Source organism: Octopus sinensis, linkage group LG14 (assembly GCF_006345805.1).
Source record: "Octopus sinensis linkage group LG14, ASM634580v1, whole genome shotgun sequence".
In the NCBI taxonomy this organism is placed as follows: domain Eukaryota; kingdom Metazoa; phylum Mollusca; class Cephalopoda; order Octopoda; family Octopodidae; genus Octopus; species Octopus sinensis.
In genome coordinates this window covers 44,048,762-44,064,661 of record NC_043010.1, presented here as the reverse complement: position 1 = coordinate 44,064,661, position 15,900 = coordinate 44,048,762, and the positions used below count along the sequence as shown (strand labels likewise).

Genomic DNA, 15,900 nt, shown 5'->3' with positions numbered 1-15,900 from the left:
TCCTCACTGGCACAGAGAGATCTAACTCAACACCTAAGTATACATCATTTTACTAATACACACATAATTTTTACCTTACTTTTCTGACATAGGTTGAACTGGTTTGTCTCAACCCAGCATCTCTTCACTTGTTGCAGTCATTCATCATCATCTTTGTGAGGTCCAGCATCCTAAGATCAGACCACATCGCTTCTCCCCACACCTTCTTCAATATTCCTCTTCCATGAGTTTCTTCAACTTGCACTGTATGATTTTTTACACCCAACCATATCAGCAAAGTCTTCTCTCCAGAACACAACAGCCAATACTTCTAAAGCCCAGTTTTCTCTAAGCACATTTGTTTCCCATCATTCATGCATGTTCATATTTCATATGCAGCAGAGCATGCTTGCCTTATATCATTCCAGCTTTTGCATACCCTCCACATTCAGTAACTATGCCTTGTTACCATGCAATAGCTCGCTATGAACATAAGCATTATGCAGTCTGTCCCAAAGAAAGAAGCTCTTTATCCCCATGAAAGGTAATAACTCCCTGAAATTTTTCAACCCTATCCTTTCTCTGGCTACTATGCCTTCAAAATACCCAATTCCTCGACTGATCAGTTTACTTGATTCACAGAAGCTATCAATTATATCTAACAGCCTTCTGAGCAGTTGAAGTCTTCACTTCTTTGGTTCTCTTGCTGATAAATTGTGCATTTATTGTAAGTGAAATCCTTCTGTCATCCTAACACAGATCCAGCTGAACTTTTTGTATTACCCATTGTTGCAGTGGAGACACAGTACTGTGTCCCTAACTTTTCCCATTCTGCATATCAAGTATAGCCACTTCTTCATTAGTTGCAGTATTCAGTTTTCTTTTCTGCTAACTAAAGCTTCCATCTTCACTAAACTGATTTTAGATATCCCAATCCTAGGCACTTCCCACATATTTGGAACTTTACTATTTCTTTGACTAATTCACCTATGAGAGAGAATTAGATTGTCTTGAATTTCAGTGTCATGGCCAAAAGAACTATAAACAGGAGGGGAGATGAGAAATGAACCCTGATGAAACACTGACCTGAACCATAAATTCTTTTAGAGCTTGTTGCTAACTCACTTAGCTGAGAGAACACCTATACATGGCTTGCATGTCTCACAAGCCATCCCGCTAAAACAGGTTTCTTTGCATTCACTAGAATACAGAGAATGGAACACTATCAGAAGCCTCCTCCAAATCAACAAATACTAAGTATGATGGTTTGTTTGTGTGACTATTATGCTTTTGACATGGTTTTTACAGCTGGATACTCCTCTTCTTGTCAACTTTGTTACAGTATTGAGTGCATTACCATGCAACCAGTTCTGTCAGGACTAAAATGCTTCCTCTTCACTTTATCAATTTTAATTGTGTACCTATTCTCTTAGATGGGTTGCCTTTACCACAACTTGCAGAGATTGCATCTCTGTATGATAAGGCCAAAAACCTCTTTTGCATACCATTGGATTTGTTCAGAATGACCACTATCCAAGACAGGTTACCTTCACTATGGTTGAGGAGTGGAGGTAAGCTGTCATTTGATGCAACTAAAGCAGTTTCTTTGACATGGGTAAACCATTGTGTAAATGGTGCTACATGGACTAGACTAAAGGCAGGTGAGCCATGATTTTCATGAACAATGGTTGGTACCAATTTTTAAATGGATGCATTTGTGTATCAGGTTCAGTTAATTACAGTGAAAATATATAGTTGATAAATGAATGTACAGAGAAAAAATAACAATCTGCTTTATAGGAGTTGCTCATTACATTGCATTTGTTCTTTATGAGTTTAAACAATGTTTAAAGTTGGCCAACAAAAATATTTTTTAATGACCAGGATAACATACATAGCTCTCTATAAGAATCTATCATATATGTGTGTGTATGTGCATGTATGCACACATTACACAGACTTCTGCACAGAATTTTATTTACAACTTTCACTTACAAAGCATTGGTCAGCTCTAGGCCATGATAGAAGTTACTTGCCCAAACTTCCATGAAGAGGGATTGCAAGTGTGAACTCCATGAGTCAGAGTAGCTGTTCCAGCAAATCTCCATCACTATCCTCCAGGGCAATGCCTTTTCCATTTTGTCAGCTGGTGCCATGAAAAATGTTTCTATATTGTGAGAGGTAAGATTGTCCATTAATCCTTTCATTACCTACTCTGCATTTTACAACATCAACTAATATCAATTTCATTTTTAATTGACTATCATAGCCTTTAGGTTGCAAAAGCAAACTTTTTAAGTATACATGCGTTTTTCCTTTTTTGTTTATTGACACAGAAGTTAGTTAAAATGAAAAATGGAGAAACTAAAATAAAGCAGTATTGCACACATTTTCAAAAGCTGCCATCAGAAAAGAAACAAAATAGATATACAGCTTGTTGCGTGAAGAAAACTGTTTACAGTTTTTTTTTCGTTTCAGTTGTGGATGGACTGTAATTTTGATATGTATTTCAAAGATTTAATACTTTTGGTAGTCACCATTCTGGAATGTCCTTGTGCAAATACAAAGATCATTCTTTTCAACTAGTCTATATGACCATTGTTTCAACTCATGAGATTTTATTAACATATTTCTTCAACCACAACAGGGTTTGAAGAGAGGACTGTCACATAAAAGCAAATACAACTGATGATGATTATTTTTTTGGCTTTTGATATCAAATACAGAATCTTCTCATATATTCATCTGAATAACACTGTAAAGCAAACTTTCTTTTTTTTTTTTTTTGTTGTCTTTGGGCAGTAAGTGTTATTTCCTATTTACTTCCATCTAAAAATCAAAGGAAATGACTACTATTCACTTTAAACTCTGCTTTTGTGACCTGGACACCAATGCTTTGAAACTGACCTATTGCATTACATTTCAAACAGATTCATCTCTGAGTTACTGAAGCAGAAATATCATTATAGCAAATATTCTGCACAATGCCACAGATTTGCTTGTCAGTCGCTTGAGCTTAACTAGTTGAACATGTCCCTTAGTGGTTAGCAATATGTGCATCTCTGATCATGAGCAGTAGTTGGGGAGCATCATAGCCATGAGCTGAGAGGGATTCTCTGGAGTTTAAATAAATATAACAAATGCAAAGTTTTGAGGAAATGTTAACTATTTTTCATACTTTCTATGAGTAAGCATTTGGAAATAACAGTTGCTATCCAAGGACAAAAATCATGTTACACAGTGTTATTTCTAGTGAATTCATGAGCTTGTTGACTTTGACAATTGATCAATACAGTTATATTAGCCAATTAAAGCATACAAATGCTATTGTATTTTTGTAATAGCCTTCACAACAGAATATAAATATTATGTACCAAAGTGTTTAGTTGTAATATATTTATGGCCTTGTCCCTGATGCTCTGTTCCATTATATTAGCAGAGTATCATATATAGAAACAGATACTGATTGATATTAAATAATATATATTACAGTAAAAAAAAAAAATTAAAGTCAATGGTACTCTCTTAGTTTTAATGCCTGATCTCTTCCCAATAGGTATAACTGTTACTTCTGAAATGCTTTAGTAGAATACTGAGTTTGATTGGTAAGCAAAGTGAAGCTATGTCACAAGTATGATTTGAAACTCATAGCTAATGATTTCCTAATGTTTGTATACATGCACAAATGACTTCAATTGTTAGTCAATATGAGATAAATGAGAATATTTAAAAGAACATTTACTTTTTTGGTGCAATTATACACCTTAACACAAGCCAATGTTAAATACTAGTCAGCATCAACAGATTTTCTTTTGAAATTTAGAGAAATTTGAAAATATCACAAGATATAAATTATTTCAGACTTTTATCTAGAATTGGAGTAAGGTGGTAAATGTGGTGGAATTCTTCTGAGACAAAGGTCACATGTCACATTTCTAAATACTGTATATTAATACTCTTGAGTATATAATTGCTAACATACACTATATTATTAGATTACAAGGGGGAGGGGGATTATATGAATAAAGTACCAACTTCCTGGCTCATAGGTTAGCTTGTATCCTGATACAATCATTACTTGGTGTTATGTTAAAGTTTCCAATCTAAGTATATCAGATCATTCTATTATAATATTAACTTTTTACATAAATACAAATCATATGTTAATTGAATACAAATCATATGTTTATTGAAGAGGAGAAATGTGACTGAGACATTTGTGCCATTATTTAAGAGCAATAACACAAAACTTTTTTTTTTTACTTAGAGATAATGCCACAAACATTTTCCATATTAGTTTGGCTAAGATGGGTTTTACAAATTTGAACATTTTTCACATAGATGGAATGATTGTTTTAACTTGTGAAGTAGACATGGAAACCAATTTCAATGAAGCAGATATAAGTAATTAGAGTTGCATGTTTTTCCAAATGTATACATCACAATGAATGCAGTGAGACAATTATAGTAACAAGCTTTAACTGAATAAATGCCTACATGTAAGTTTGCATTCTTGACTCATGAGCCAGAAAGTTAACATTCCAATGAGTCACAAACTGCAAAATCAGTTGTTTAAATATATGGTTTGTCTTTCTAGTGTTAAGATGATGATAATGATAATGAAGATAATGTTTCTTTACCTGCATGTCCACAAAGCCATCATCAGACTTACTTAGCCGCTGGTACCGAGCTGACCCACTTCCACCGAAGAAGCGACGGGACATTTTCCCTAGCTTGGAAATGATGGGTTTTTTAAATGAATTCAATTACTCAATGTTTTGATTATTATTATTATTATTTTCTCCTTCCCTTCAAAAACAACAGTGTTAATATTTCATTCCTGATAATCTGGAAAGAAAAAATTTATTTAAAAAATTTCTTAGCACTTAGAAAATTAAATCGTAAATGTGGGAAGAGAAGAATTTTGTAGAAAATAGAAGCATTTCTACAGCAAATGATTTTAAGCACTTGTTAAAATGTTGGAAAACCACCTACGCAAAATAACAAGGACAAATGTATGCAAATGGAAAGAAACTTAAGAAGATAAGGTGGTATGAACTTCATGTTAATTCTCTCAAATGCTTACAAAGAACAGAATGAAAAAAGTTTCTGCTGTGTAATAAACGGATGCAAAACAAATTTTATCTGTATTACACAACCTGGATGCTGGAGTTTAGGTTCAGATCAGTCTTAATCAAGGAGATATATGGTCAAAGATGTTAACAGCTATTATCATTCTGTCTTTTTATCAGTTGTTGTGTGTATAATATATTCCTTTTTTAAGACAGAACATGATTTCAGGCAAAGTTAAGCAACATGTAGAAACTTCTATTTATGATTTAAAAAGGAATGTATCTGACATATATTAACATTAAGCTTTATTTAAAAGTTAGAAGAGATCCTTACAACAGCAGATTTGGTAAGAACCCACAAATGCAATGTGGTAAACAGAAAGTTATTAAATGACAGACACAAAACAGGAAAATGTAACCTGGTATTTATTACAACAATTATTTGAATAATATGAGAAACTTTAACAAGTGTGTGGACTACAAACTGTCTGTCAATTTTTTATTTGGTAGAAAATTCCTACTTAGATTTCATCATAGATCTCTTGAATTCAAAAGGTTACATTTTCAAGGATACTGAGGCCATCCAGCTCGTGGGACTTGATTGTGATGTCACGTATGTCAAAGGAGATACCACTCCTCATGTTGATGCAATCTCAAGGTTAAATTTTAAATTGAAAGATATTAATCTAGATTACGATGATAAACGAATTCTATATTAGATAGGAACTGATGATTTGTCATAATCAACTAGCTTTGGAAACACTGCATGATCCAATAGTGGGCAAAATCATTCCAGAATAAGAAAAGAATATCTGAAGTAATTGCTTCAATGCAAAAAGACCTTATAAGCTTATTTAAAATACATTAACTCAGAAAAACTTAATATTATGCAATATCGATCTCATTATTTTGCTAGAAATATCTAGGAAATAAATCATTAAAGGCATTCATGACAATATTCACTGTATAAATACTGCTACAATCAACTGCCTGAATCTTAAATGGCAACCTTTCTAATTCATGGAATATTGAGGACCACCTGTCTAAAATGTGCATGGATAAAGTATTTTCAAAAGGTTTCATTTGGGGTTCAAGGAGTTTGATCTCTTGATTCATGTACAACCATGTTGAAAGTATTAGATTGATGCTTGTCTCAGGGGATTCCATTTCAGGATGGCTAGAGAGTATTCCTGTCCTTACTAGCAAAAGCTCAACCATACAACAAATAGTTAAAAGCAATTTTATCAGAGAATGGTGTGCCCTATTTCCTAATGTTGAGTAAGGATTCCAAATTTCTTGGTAACCTGTTCTTGGCTACAGAAAATTGGTTGCATTCCTCACAAAATGTCAAATGGGATTGTGGGTTTATAGGCATTCTCTCACCATGGAAAAAAGAAGTTTAAATCATTTTCACCCAGACTATTGTTTAATCACCATTTTTTTGCGGGGACAAGTAGAAAGTTCTGCTTTGTTAGGATAGCAACTCCATGCACCCTATTCCATAGAGCAAACTTTGTGATGCAAATTGGAAACCATAGCTATGATTACAAGGATCAGGGTTGGAATTTTGGTTCATGCAGACTAAAGCAGGCCTAAACTCAAGCCACTTAAAACAAGTGAGAATGATGGTAAACGTGGTGACGATACCCATTTCAATAGCAGTGTTTCTCCTAGTATAAGAAGTAATTGTAGTGGTGACGTGGAACAACTGGATCGAGCCTGTAATGAAGGAATTCTTCAGAGGACACAGACTAACCGGGACATAAAGCCCCACGTTTCTACATGCGGAGATTAAGAGTGTTTTAGCAGGATGCGAAACTTTGATCATAGTAAATTATGAATATTGCTTTTCATACATATATCACTGACATGCTAATACTGCTGCACACTTATTATATGATTGCACACGATTAGGTATATTGAAGGTAGCTATATTCGTAAATTATATTTTCTCAGTGAAAATCGTGCAGGTGAAAGAATCAAATAAAACCGCTATATTTACATAATCGGTTAGACCCGTCAGCTGAGATTTCTAAACGTAATGGATCCCATGTGAACATAATATTTGGATAAACCCTATTATCATACGACACGTTATAATGCTTTTGGTCTCCACAATCAATAGTGACTTACAGTTAAAATCAATAGTATGTGTATTTTCAATAACTACAATAATTCTGATGCAATGTTTTTTGTTCTGTTATTTTAGATCAAATTAATTAACTAACAACTGCAACTCATGGAATATTTATTTCTATCTGTAGAAACCACAATTATAGCAAATCCATCAGTTATTAACAAGCATAGTGAGAAGAGACGTAACTTTGTTATGTTGAAAAAAATTCATCGCAGTCGTCAATTACTAAGTTTTGCATTGGTCAACACAGTACTTACATATGAATCCGATATAAAGCTTGCGAAACGATTAAATGCATCAAACTAAATGCCTTTGAATATTTATTTTTATTTCACTTCAAACTTTACAGGAATCAACTTTGTTTCTTATATTTACATCACAAACAACTTGCTTAGTGTTGATGCAAGCGGGGCCAGTTAGTGTCAATGGCTAGATTTTGCGATAAGAAATTTTCGTTTCGTATCGACTTAGGTTGGATACCGACTGTTCGCTGCTGTTAATCCCGGATTCAGAAACAAATAATCAAAGGTCTTCCAGCAGTGACTATCCTACATTGGCGAAAGTAAAGAACGCACACCCGGTGTTTTGGGTTAGGGTTACGCTGAAAACGGGTAGTGTACGTATACATTACCTCCTCCCCTACAGTTCTATAACTAGGACTAAGACTATATTATCCAATGTTTCTAAGAGTATAATTTAAGGGAATTTAGTCGCTATTTTGAACAGGACGTGCGACCGCGTAGAAACTCCCTTGTAACGCGGTGAAAATGAAACGAATGCCACTTCGCCTTTAAACACATTGTGTTGGTAGACATCAACAAGTATTCGATACGGGACTATAATGCTACACTTACAAAAAAAAAAATCATTAACAACACTGCTACGTCACCGAAAACTTTTTTTCATTCGTCTGTCACATACCTGTCAATCAGATTTGTTAAAAGCTAGATAAGGTAAAACTAATTTTCCCTTGACGAAATAGAGAGAGAGGCGCTTCTTCGTTTCTGGGACACCCTACGAAGAAAAAGTGTTTACCTTGTCACTATGTTTACGTTTCTCTTCATATCCATCTGGCTTTCTGTGAAACACAAATCAATCTTAAATATTATTGTAAATGTCTATGAGAATTACATATGAGCTTGGTAAGTATTTGATCAAGTCCGAATAACGAAGTCCCACAGTAAAGTATTTATCCAAATAAAGTTACAGTCGTACAAAATTCTTAACCGGCAGAAGCTTTATTCAAGTGAATAACAAAGCTATTCACACAAATGCGATAGCCATGTTAAATAGTACTGGCCACGTGACCATTAGGTTGTGTCACATGATATAGTAAGTATGGAAAGCAATAATTAGATGTCTTTTTAATATACAATTGACTTCTGATATTTTTGTTTTCTACTCTTACTGTTTAAGCATGGATTAGTCTTTAAAAACATTTCAACTTATAACTGAAACTTACCAACCTGTTAGAGAATGAGGAATGTTTCTATTGAGCCATAAAAACTTGCGAATTTCTTTTTCCATTTGCATTCTTGAATTGACTTAATATGAGAACCAGCACCACGCGTAGAATCTGCTCGCTTGCTAAAAGCCAGGTGTGTTTGTAGAACACAGTTGCACTGGTTAAAGAAGCTAGCCGCATTTAGAATAGTATGATAAGGTGTAACTCTCTGATTTTGTATTCAGTGTGCATGAACACTGCAGCAAAAATTAACTAAAAGGAAAATTAAGTGTTAGAAGTTGTATAAAACTTGATATACATTTTAAGGATAACAGTTGAATAAAGAAACGCCAAGCAATCTAAATGGACGGAATCTGCTAGGGTGAAAGACCAAGAAAGACATGAGGTCGTGAAGGCTGTACCTCGCAGAAGTGAGAAAGCAACAAGTGGTGCTTGAGAAGATCCGTCCCAACCAGGAGTGATCTGGATATATTAATTATAATTTTACTAATCAGTCACAACTTGTGCACGCCGTAGACTTGTTAAATTATCAGCAAATGATTTGTACGTGCCGTAGATAATGTTTAATTGCTTTGTTTTTGCGTTCACGATTGTAAAACAGGTCGCCTGTGATTGTATTGCACACTCTGCTTTACGTCTCAGCTGTCCTTGTCGAGTATCTTCAACAGTTGATTATACCGTCGGTGTTCGCTTCATGGTACCTTCTTCAAGCGCGCACCAAAGTATTCGTGCGGTGTTTGCATACGGAGCTGCGGTTATGAAAGCGTTTTCTGCTTTGTATGTTGGTTATGGTACCACAAAGACTGCGAGTACCTCTCAACTGCAATGTTGTCCGGTTTGGGAAGTAACGTCAATGATTATGTGTGCGCTTCATGCTGCCGTAGGGATAGCACATTTGACTACGAGGAGTCACTACGTCGACTGTCACCCGCGAAAGACTTCGCCGCTTTAGAAACTGCCATCGTGAGGGAATCGATCTTGTTACAGAACGTGCCTAGGTCAGATGAGTCTTTTTTGTCACTAAAAATCGAGAGCGCGATCGGCGATAAATCCAAGCTGTACCTTCTGACGTCCGATTAGGTATCCTATATTCCTGTCCACGTTACAGCGGAAGGTAACTGTTTGTTTCACGCTGTGTCCGTACACGGTTACAGCAATGAGCTGCATTCAAATAAATTACGTATGCGAACCTGTATCGAGTTGGTGAAACAACGCCGTTAACATGTGGAATCCAACTTGCTTCGTAGTTGGGTAACTCTAGCATCCGAATATAAGAAAGCATTCTCGAAGCGGCCAAAAGCTTGGCGTATTCCTCATTGTGGACAATCTCTGCATTATCAACAGTGACTGAAAAAGCAGCCTCGTCGGTTTCCCCTTCCAGAAACGGAATTCTGGACACGAGCATTCGACTACTTAACAGACTTTCCTCGAGTGGCTGAAGCACCACACAACTCTGAAAGCGTGTACGTGATGTGGACAGGTTATTATAACAACGAAAAACTCCCCACCGAAAAACTTCGCGACTTATTAAATGACCGCCAGACGAACCCTGAAACGTGTATTCCCCAGCTCTTTTTTATCTGCAAGTGAACGTTTTGCACTGCTACGAATTTCTATTGTCAGTGGATGGATGAGATTTGCTTCCCAAAATCTTTCATAAAGGATACGCTTTTTAGATCGTTTATGATATAAACAGAGCAACCTTGAGGTTGCTCATATTCATAACTTCATAGCTAAAAAGATTGTCATTTATGGTGCTGCAAGCTGTGCATACAAGAAGTGTGCCATGTGTACCTACTGTAATCATTGTTAAGAAGAAAAAAGTTGTATTATTCTCAAATTGGAAAACGACCGTACGTAAGGAGTTTGTGACAGAAATGTCTCCTTTTTAACGCCGCACGGTCGCCCCTAACAAAAGAAGAAGCCAAATACATGATATAAATGAATAAGTGCCAAAAGGAATAATGAAGACGACAACCGCTCTACTGTTTTAGAGTGAAGACTTTATTTACAGATGTGTACAAAAGATAAAGTATGGGTGCTAGCAAAGTGGGGTGTCTGTGTGCATGCGACAAGTGTTTGTGTCTATGTGTTCGTGTGTGCGACAGAAGTACAAACAAGGTGTATGCGAGCAAAACAAAATACAGAGCATAGAAAAGAGTCTCTCAGGACATTTTAGACAAGATGGAGTTAATTTTCCAGTTCGTAGTGAGGTTACACAACAATTGTAGTCCTGTAAAAGAGGTTGAGGTCACGAGGCAGCACCGGTTACTACACGTGCAGAAGTTGTGGTTATTATGCCGTGCCGGGTTACTTGATACAGGAATCTCGCGGGCTGACTGAGCTGTTTACCTTGGTGAATATTCACAACAGCATGGAGTTTAAACCTGAGCGAGTCACTGTGTACGTATTGGTGTTGCTGGAGATGAAAGCGACGGAGGTGTAGACGGCGTGAAGTTGAAGGACGATAATGGTGATGGCGACGGCAGAGAAAGGCGTCGGTGGTGGAAACGTCCTGCGTTGCTGGTATACGTTAGCGTCGTCGTTGGCTGGAACAGGAACATGGTTGGTTGGTCTGGTCTATCGCTAGAACTGGAACTGGCTGAGTCGCTCTGTGGTTAGAGGTTAGTCTTGAGAAAGACTGGAACCTAAGGCGAGAAATAGTGGTTTGCTGGCGCCTTTTATAACCTGAGGTGGGCTCCAGTGAAACCCCCAAAAGACTGTGTCATGGGACCTTATCCGAAGGCCGTGATTGGTTGGCTTACACACTGGCGCGAAATAAGTCAAGAGACAAACTGCACCAATGTCAACCAATCAGAGCAGTGGACACAACGGGGTCAAAATAGCCGAAGATGGTTGCTATCTAACACGAGGTCATTTCTAATATATCTCTCAAACAGTGTAGCTACGCTACATGTTTTTCTCTTAGCGACACATTGCAGCCTTGATGACAAGTCTACGGTGTGTAGAAATCATTCGCCGACTTAATAAGTCTATGGCGTGCACAAGTCTTAACTGATTAGTAAAATATAATAATATATCAAGATCAACCCTCCGGCGTGTTTTAGTAGGACCGATCTGTTTACAAATGCTCACAAAATTAGTTTTTCTCTCTGGAAGTTTTAGGTATAGAAATATTTCTAGACGCATTAAAATAACTTTAAACATTAATTGAAAGAACGGTCAATATACAGTTCAAGCTCCGGTCATGAAAACCAAATTTTAAGAAAAAACAGCCTACAAGATGTGAAAAAATGTGTAGAAAGTGAATATGAAAAAAATTTGCACAAACGAACGGGGTGGGGGAGAGGACTTTCGGAAAATTCACAAGATCCGATTTTTCCCTTATAACTTTCAGGAAAATGGATATTTATTGATGAAATTTTATAGAAATACCGTTCAAATGGCACAAATTACGACTCCAACACATATCTTAAAATATACCGTTACACACATAAAAGTTCCTATGTTATTATGACAGCTACGGTCTAGTGATTCCAACTTATACCAGCAGTTTTATGGAATCGTACCGACTGAGCAATTATAACGTATGATAAGTATAGTAATAATAGCAATAATCTAAGGATGGAATTCATAAATTTTTTAATGCATCTCTACGCGCGTTTCCACAAATTACATGTTTTTTGCGATCATAATTCGCATCCTTAGGATGATTACAATACACTTTGTAATATCCATGGATATTATGGTGGGTTTTTGTTCATGCATTCATATATATATATATATATATATATATATATACATGAGGAAAAGTAAAAAAAAATCCGTACTTTGTAGGCCAAAAGAGGGGGAACGGGGGATTTTTCCCATTGGACTGCTTTTAGATCGTAGGGACTCTGCCGGGTTTAATCGGAGAACGGGGAATCCCATGCTTGCAGCAGGTAGCGTTTGAAATGGATGCACTGACTCTAAATTTCCTGGCGAGTGTTCAGTGATCCAGGTTTCAGGTAGTCTTTGAGTATCCTTGCTCACTCAGCTATACAAAGTTTGCAACGTTCTCTCCCGATGCTGTAGGATCGTGGCCGCTCTAAGATCCTCCACTTGATATCGTATGTGGTCTCTTCATCTTTGAGGTGCCACATGTGGTTGGCCAGGGATGTGACGAATTGTCTTTCCGGAACCCTGAAAGAGAACTTGTGGTTGTACAGGCGTCGCTTGAAGGCCGTCCAAGTCGACCCGATACATTTCCAGGTTTGGATGTTGGTTGTGTTCACATTACCGGCGCATCTTCGGTTTGCTCCGGGCCCGAAGATGTAGCCACCAGTGTTACTGGGGCTGCCATCGGTGATGTTATCATTATGAAGCGTAAGTCCGGCGATATCGCTGCGGCTTTTGTCTGTGTGGTGGTCACCCCTGACCACCACGCCGTAAGACGTAACATCGTTGGCGCTACTGTCACCGACGGTGATGTGGGTGCCGTCGTTGGTAATTTTGGGTGTGGAGCCGGTGGCCTCGCTGGTGCTACTGGTGTTGGCGTGGTCATTCTCTCCAGCCGTAGTGCTAGTGTTGGCGTCAGTGCTGATGTTTCTGCCACTGTCGCTACTGCCGTTACCGTCGATGAGCCGTTACTGCTATTTCTATGGTCGCTAGGTTTGGGTATCACCACAGCCTCATAGATGTTTCCTTCGGCCTCGCATTGGCCTCACACTGGATAGTCATTGTACACCCTACAAGAACAATCGGCCTCCTCTCGCATTTTATGGGTGTTAGCTAATATAATTTTGGGTGCACAACCAAAGTGGACCCTTAGGTTATGTCTATTGAACAAACATCCGTATCTGTATGTCTGCATGAAGTGTTTGTCTACTAACCTGAAGAATATTCTTCCTCAACAAGTCTTGACGTTGAGTGAAAAGGGCAGAGCAAACCAAACGACGTTCTAGTGACGCTTCTTTTTTAGGGTGCTAGGGCCTGGCACGTAAGAGATGCGCTCCTTAAATCCACTGGATTTCTTGACTTGAGGAAAGATTCGATATCTTCTTGCTGACACTCATCTCTAGAGTCTTGAATACAATAATGGTGGTGGTGGCAGCAGGAGGCTGTGTTAATGTAGGACAGCCTCTCATTTGGCTTGCGATAGGGCCTGTGTGTACTAGAGCCCAAGTCTGGAGTAACATCTAGAGTAACGTCTCGCTAGTAATTTTAAGTCTCATGGAGCCAAGGGCGTTAATCAGGTCCTTTCTAAATCTATAAGGTGTGTGCCTGCTGGTTCTTCTAGAGATGGCCAGAGCGTCATGTCTGTAGAAACCGAAAAGGACTGAAGGGAATTTCTTCCCTAAGGTGTTCAGGATGTATAGTCCAATGCGATCACATAGGTCGGCGCTGTCGTAGGGTACTATCGCCACAACGAACGAATTCTCAGGGTCAGATTGCTTGACTCATATCGAATCTTTATTGAACAGCACCGTTTTTCTAGCATGCATGATAATGTCTATGTCCTTATCGCTAATGTCTGTGAAGCTCTTGACGAATGAAACTGCCTTGATCAGCAGCCTTTCAATATAGATAGGTAAATGTCAATTACGTCAAATTGTGAGAACCTTGCTCTGTCCCTACCCCGGTTGGCATTAAACCATGAGGTCACCTTTTTGGTGCTCCTCCATAGAGAGAGACTGGAGGCTCTCCCTATGTCGTCGTTGATCTTCCTCAGTATATGTTTGCAAGCCTGGCTAATCTTGGATTTAGCCGGGTTGATCAGGCGGGACAAAGGTCCTGGGCTTTGATAACGGGGCTAAAATATTGCAGTTTTCTCCGACTGACCTGTCGCATCCTCTTTTATCATCTTCTGGATTGAATTGTTTGTTTTGCAGATCATCCAAATGACCCATAGCGCTTGCTATTGCACGAAATCTCAAACTCCTTCAGTTTGTTTTGGGTTTTTTTGTGCTAGTTACCTGTAGGGTCCATACCCGATACCCATACAACACAACTGGCCAGATCAGAGATTTTAGGCGACAGCAATTCAAACAAATAATAAATAAATAAATAAAACAACGCCTACAAATTCAACTTTCAATCCCCACCAACTCATTTATGGGTCACAGCTTTCAATTTTTATTTAAACACTAGCAGTATCGCCCGGCGTTGCTCGGATTTGTAAGGGAAATAACTATATAAGCATTTTTAGAGAGTTATAGCCAAAAAATAGCAAAAAAAGCATTAAAAATGAAAAAAAAATGATGATAGATTTATTTTTAATCGTTGACTCATCGTAGACATTTTTAGAAAGTTACTTCCCTTATATAATAGCGGAAAAAATGCATTAAAATGGAAAAAAATGATGGTAAATTTTTTTTTAAATCGTAGACTCATCGTAGACGCGTGCTAATACCCAGAAGGGCTCGATATGAATTACGACTATAAGATACCCGGTTTTGGTTAAACTGCACCGCAAAATGTGGGAGTAGTTAGGAATCTAAATCGTAGGAGACAGACACACAACCTCTCTTTTATATATAAAGAAGATGTATATTAAAAAAAACAACCGTTTTTACATTTATTTATTTACGTATTTATTGTATTTTCATGAGTTCTTTGGAACAGTGAACTTCTTAAATCTCTAATGGGAAGGGAGGGGAAGTTATCTTGGATGCATGTCACAGTGCACTCCATTTCACTAAAGGCACCCAAAAATCAGTTGATGTTAAACCAAGCGACAAATATACGAACTATAATTCTAATCATATCAAGGAGGTTCGGCGAGCTGGCAGAAACGTTAGCACGTCGGGCGAAATGCTTAGCGGTATTTCGTCTGCCGTTACGTTGTGAGTTCAAATTCCGCCGAGGTCGACTTTGCCTTTCATCCTTTCGGGGTCTATAAATTAAGTACCAATAACGCACTGGGGTCGATGTAATCGATTTAATCCCTTTGTCTGTCCTTGTTTGTCTCCTCTATGTTTAGCCCCTTGTGGGTAATAAAGAAATATATTATAGAAACAGGTCCCAGCATTTTACAGGTATTTTATTTTAGCGATCTCGGAAGAATGAATACCAAAGTTCACTTCGTCTGAATTTAAATTCAGAACATTAAAAGCAGTAACTAAATAGTGTACGCAATTTGTCAGACATTCTAATAGGGTAACCCTACCGCCTAAAACGTTAATATTGAGAAGAAAAACTAGGATCTTTTCGGTTTGAACGGCAGTTTTTTCTAGCGGTGTCATATGAAATTGTCACCCATAATTATGACCCAAGTATCGATCTATTGCATTTCAATCTGTTTTAGG

General features: G+C 37.6%; 1 protein-coding gene across 2 annotated transcripts in view; it reads right to left on the bottom strand.

Annotated features, from left to right (window-relative positions):
• Positions 1-9,047, bottom strand: part of LOC115218934 (transmembrane protein 230) — a 31,501-nt gene extending 22,454 nt beyond the window's left edge. The window contains exons 1-2 of one of the 2 annotated variants that reach the window (XM_036508955.1): positions 8,655-9,047; positions 4,620-4,827 (exon numbers count right to left, since the gene is read on the bottom strand). In XM_036508955.1, coding sequence (XP_036364848.1) covers positions 4,620-4,703 — 84 coding nt within the window. In that variant the 5' untranslated portion in view covers positions 4,704-4,827; positions 8,655-9,047. Of the gene's footprint in view, positions 1-4,619; positions 4,828-8,223; positions 8,510-8,654 lie in introns of those variants that run through there. The other variant, XM_029788954.2, reaches the window with a different exon arrangement.
• Positions 9,048-15,900: the final 6,853 nt, after the last annotated feature.